Source organism: Ceratina calcarata, unplaced genomic scaffold (assembly GCF_001652005.2).
Source record: "Ceratina calcarata isolate Rehan_Ccalc_2016 unplaced genomic scaffold, ASM165200v1 scaffold390.2, whole genome shotgun sequence".
Classification (NCBI taxonomy): domain Eukaryota; kingdom Metazoa; phylum Arthropoda; class Insecta; order Hymenoptera; family Apidae; genus Ceratina; species Ceratina calcarata.
Window position 1 is genome coordinate 685,188 of NW_017162324.1, and position 4,186 is coordinate 689,373.

At 41.4% G+C, this 4,186-nt stretch overlaps 1 protein-coding gene across 1 annotated transcript in view; it reads right to left on the reverse strand.

The window, feature by feature from the left end:
- The window catches only part of LOC108626250 (neural-cadherin), a 27,247-nt gene extending 24,788 nt beyond the window's left edge, over positions 1–2,459 (reverse strand). The window contains exons 1-2 of the mRNA XM_026814685.1: positions 1,079–2,459; positions 820–864 (exon numbers count right to left, since the gene is read on the reverse strand). Of these exons, the coding sequence (XP_026670486.1) occupies positions 820–864; positions 1,079–2,381 (1,348 nt within the window). The 5' untranslated portion in view covers positions 2,382–2,459. The remainder of the gene's footprint in view (positions 1–819; positions 865–1,078) is intronic.
- Between the last annotated feature and the right edge of the window lie 1,727 nt (positions 2,460–4,186).

The window sequence follows — 4,186 nt, forward strand, 5'->3', positions numbered from 1 at the left end:
ACAATACGCATGTCATTTATTCTCAATTACTCTGATACACTCAGCGTGTCCCAAACCGTTCACGAAAAAATGGAACGAAATTTCCGGACGACCCACAATATTATACTGAAGTTATATTACAAAAGAGAGTAAAGTAAAATGGAGATGAGACATGATTCTGCTTACATTGATATCCTGTGGAAGCCAAGTATGCGGAAAAGAAAATGTACATCATTAGTGTGATAAAAAAGCATGGTTAATTATTGTGCGGACACCCGGCAAGAAGTATCTCGTTGTCGAGTATTTTACAAGGTAATCAAGCAACGAATATGTATGCGCCCGCCCTAATATTGTGCTCGGCAACGTAATAATTTCGCGAGCAAGTCGCGTTGCTGAATAACGTTAACGCACCGGAATACGTACGGCGTAATTTAATTCCTTCCGGTCTCGTGATGCGTAACACGCGTGCCCGTTCATTTTTCCCTGGCGAAACTGTAATTAGCGCTCGGTCCCGAACCGCACGTTCGAACAATTACCTGTTCCGAAAGGAAATTGTGCCCACGTGCTGCGGAGGTATGCCCGCAAGAGGGTTCCGGGCGTGGAGAACTTTTAATATTTCTTGCCGTGTCCCGCAATTTATCACGTACGACTATTCCCGCGGATATATCGATCGAACGGCGTGCACGGTTTCTAAAGAAGCGCAAGAAACTTCTACACCCTCGAGAAGAGAAATATATATAAGAAAGTAGAAGAAGAACCGAGCCATAGCGTAGATTTAACCATGTGAAGATAGGCGATGAACGGCGTTACAGTGAAATAATAAAAATGAAATAATTGTACCGTGGAAGGGACACCGCAAATTCAGCGGGTACCGCGAACACCGCTCTTCAGCCACGTAAATAATAGAATAAAAAAGTTAATTAATTAAAACAACCTCGTGACAGACAATAAAATTATTTGAATTCGATAAATTAATTAATTAAATTAATTAAAATTCACTATCGAGAAATTAATTAATTATAAATAAATTCTTTTCGCTCTGAAACATCGGCTAAGCAATTTTCTTTGAATGAAATTCTGTATTATTAATATCGTTTACCTGAGTTCGTAATAGTCACCCAAAAGTCGATGGTCTTTTCCGAGCCCAGCTCCTCGTAGTCCCATTTCCGTTTCACTATAACCGAACCATTCGAACCCACCGTGACCCATTTGTTGTCATCCCTGATCTTATACGTTTCCTTCTCGTTCTCTTTCTCTAAATAAAACACGATCTTCCCTTCTTGATCACCGTCGGCCTCCGTGAAGTCCGCCTTTTTGGTCGGCCTGACGGCCCTCGTCACCCTTCGTTTCTGTATCCTGTGCACCTCGACTTCCTTCGTGTCCGACGTTAGGAACCTGACGATGACCTTGGCCGGTTTCTTGGTCGATCGACTCGGACTTCGTGCGTCATGCGCCTCGACGATCACCACGCACTCGGTGTCCTCGTCCATCGTGATGTCCGGTTCGCCTACCAGCATCAGTTCCCCGGTCTGGGGAACGACCACTAGCAAACTACTAGGCGTGAGCAGTTTGTATGCAACTTTGTCACCGTCCGCGTCCTTAGCGGACACTTTGCCCACGGTGGAAAACCTCTTCCACCCAGGAAGGGCGACCGAATTCTCGTCGATAGCGTCTACACCCGTTGGTCTGACCTCGAACATGTACTGCTCGTGCTCGAACACGGGACTGTTATCGTTTTCATCCAGCACGTGGACCATACCGTTGATCTGCGAACTGCTTAGTAGATAACCATCAGAAGCGTGGATCACGACTGTGTATAATTTCTTGAATTCCCGGTCGAGAGGTTTCGCGGTCACCACGCGGACTCCCTCTTTCTGGCTGTTCAACGTCAAGTTGAATCCAGTCTGGTTCGAGTCCTCCTCTTTTAACGCGAACGGCCGGTCACCTTTTTCGTCCGGTAGGATTGTGTAATGAACCGGGAAGCTTCCCCGAGCTCTGAGAACCGGGAAACCGTCGACCAAAGTGCCAGCCGCTGAATTCTCAGGCACCTCGCCTTCGCCTAACTGATCGTGAGAGAAGGTGATCATGTTTCTGCGATTGATGACGTATAGATGGAGGAAATGTGTCTCGGTGCCGTTGGCCAGATCCTCGAGGACGATCAGGTTCACGGAACGGTCGACCAACGGCGACAAATCGGACGTAGTCATCACCAGACCGTTATCGAGGACGGTGAAGAATTTCGAGAAGCCGTTCTCCATCATGTGAAAGTTCGATGGTCGTTTGGTGTTGAACAGCGTCACTTCGTAGCCCGGGTAAACGTCGTGTGGCAGAACGACCACCTTGTCGCCACCCACAGACACCGTGGCTACTAACAGGGCCGCGACCACGAGTATGCGCCACATCGTGCTGCCTCTTGTCGGTTGGCTCGCACTTTTACTAGAGCATGAGTGCCGACACCATCTGAAATTAGAGAAGAAATAGTAGGGTTAATTAAAGAGTCTCAGAATAAATTATACGAGCACAAATTAGAATGCGTTAGTTTTATAATTTAACTAGCACACCCGTCGCGGTTCCACTTGCAGTAATTATCGTGTATAGAATTAAAGAAGTGTATAGAATAAAAATCTTTTATGAACAAAAAGCAAGTCGCTGAGTAATGAATTTGAAAAATATGCATTTTACACCTTTTCATTCTCTTATAGTGGATGATTGAGAAACAGAAATTGATTTTTAGGTATTTGTATAAGAAAACTAAATCTATAACTCATCAAACTTGAAAAATATGAAGAATTATGTTTCAAGACAGTAGGACATGAATTTTAAAAATTCACAAACTGTTTTTATCAACCCAGTAATTATTTATAATAATGTTATTTGCTCTACAAGTATATTTTATGGCATTCCGGAGTATACTATAAAAAAAGCTACTGTCTAAGACTTTAATCGTTTTTTATATGTTTGTTAATGCACAAATAAACGCTTTCTCTTTACATAATAGTAAGATAGATACATATTACACGATATATCGTAATAGGAAAAATAATATATTGAAATAGGTGAATCATCGTTATAGCAATCTGTCGGACGTTCCCATGTCAACGAAAATTGTATCAGAAACGAAGATCGACAAGTCAGGAGTGACGATAAATTATTTCGACGTTCGTAATCCGTCGGTTGATTCAGATTTATGTCTCCCTTTAAACAGATCGCGCGCCTACGAGCACGTCAACGTCGATGTGACGCGAGCATAGCCAGTGATATTCGCGTTGGGCAACGCGATTTTCAATACGCCACTAACTATTTGAGCCTCATTGTATGTCACATGTCACTCGGTCACTCTGTATCGATTATGTCGAACCAAATGAAACTATCACTATTCGGAGCAAAATATGAAAGGTTCTCCCCTGTCGAAACAACAAACTTTTTGTCAAAAATTTCGTTCTCCCTGAAATATTTCTAAACCGTTGGACCTATGGGCAAATTGCATACGATCCTGTTTGTAGGTGACAACTGGAACTATAAATTCTGTATGAAACATTTTTCGCTGGCGTCAACAGTTAACGAGTATTTGACAAAAAATGATAAAACAGTTTATTGCAGTTTATTGCAAAATACTTGTTAACTATTTACGATAGAAAAGAAGTTTCATACGCAATTTGTAGCTTTTCACGGTGCCTATAACTTTCATTTGAAACAGTTTTCACTAGCGCAACAGGTAAACATTTTTTAGTAATAAATGCGGATTTCGAAAAATCTAAAGGGAAAAAAAAAATTTTTTCTCGAAGTATCGAAAATTTTTAATCAAAAATAGTGCACTTTTATTCTAATTTCGATATTTCATGAGTTACATATGATTATATGGCATTTTATGGATGTTGACAAAATCCGACCATTCCAGCGTCGAAATGGCGAACTTTTGACAAAAAATTTCGTTTTTCTTCAATAACTCCTAAACCGTTAGTCCTACGGGAAAATTGCATAAGACCTTTCTTGTAGAGGACGACGAGATCTACAATTTCTGTATAAAAGTTTGTCGCTAGCATTAATAGTTTACGAGTTATTGACGAAAAACGAAAAAACAGTTTTTTGCAAATTACTCGTTAACTATTAACACTAGCGAAAAATTTTTACATGGAAATTGTAGATCTCATCGTCCTCTACAAAAAAGGTCTGATGCAATTTTCCCGTATCTCCAACGGTTTGGGAG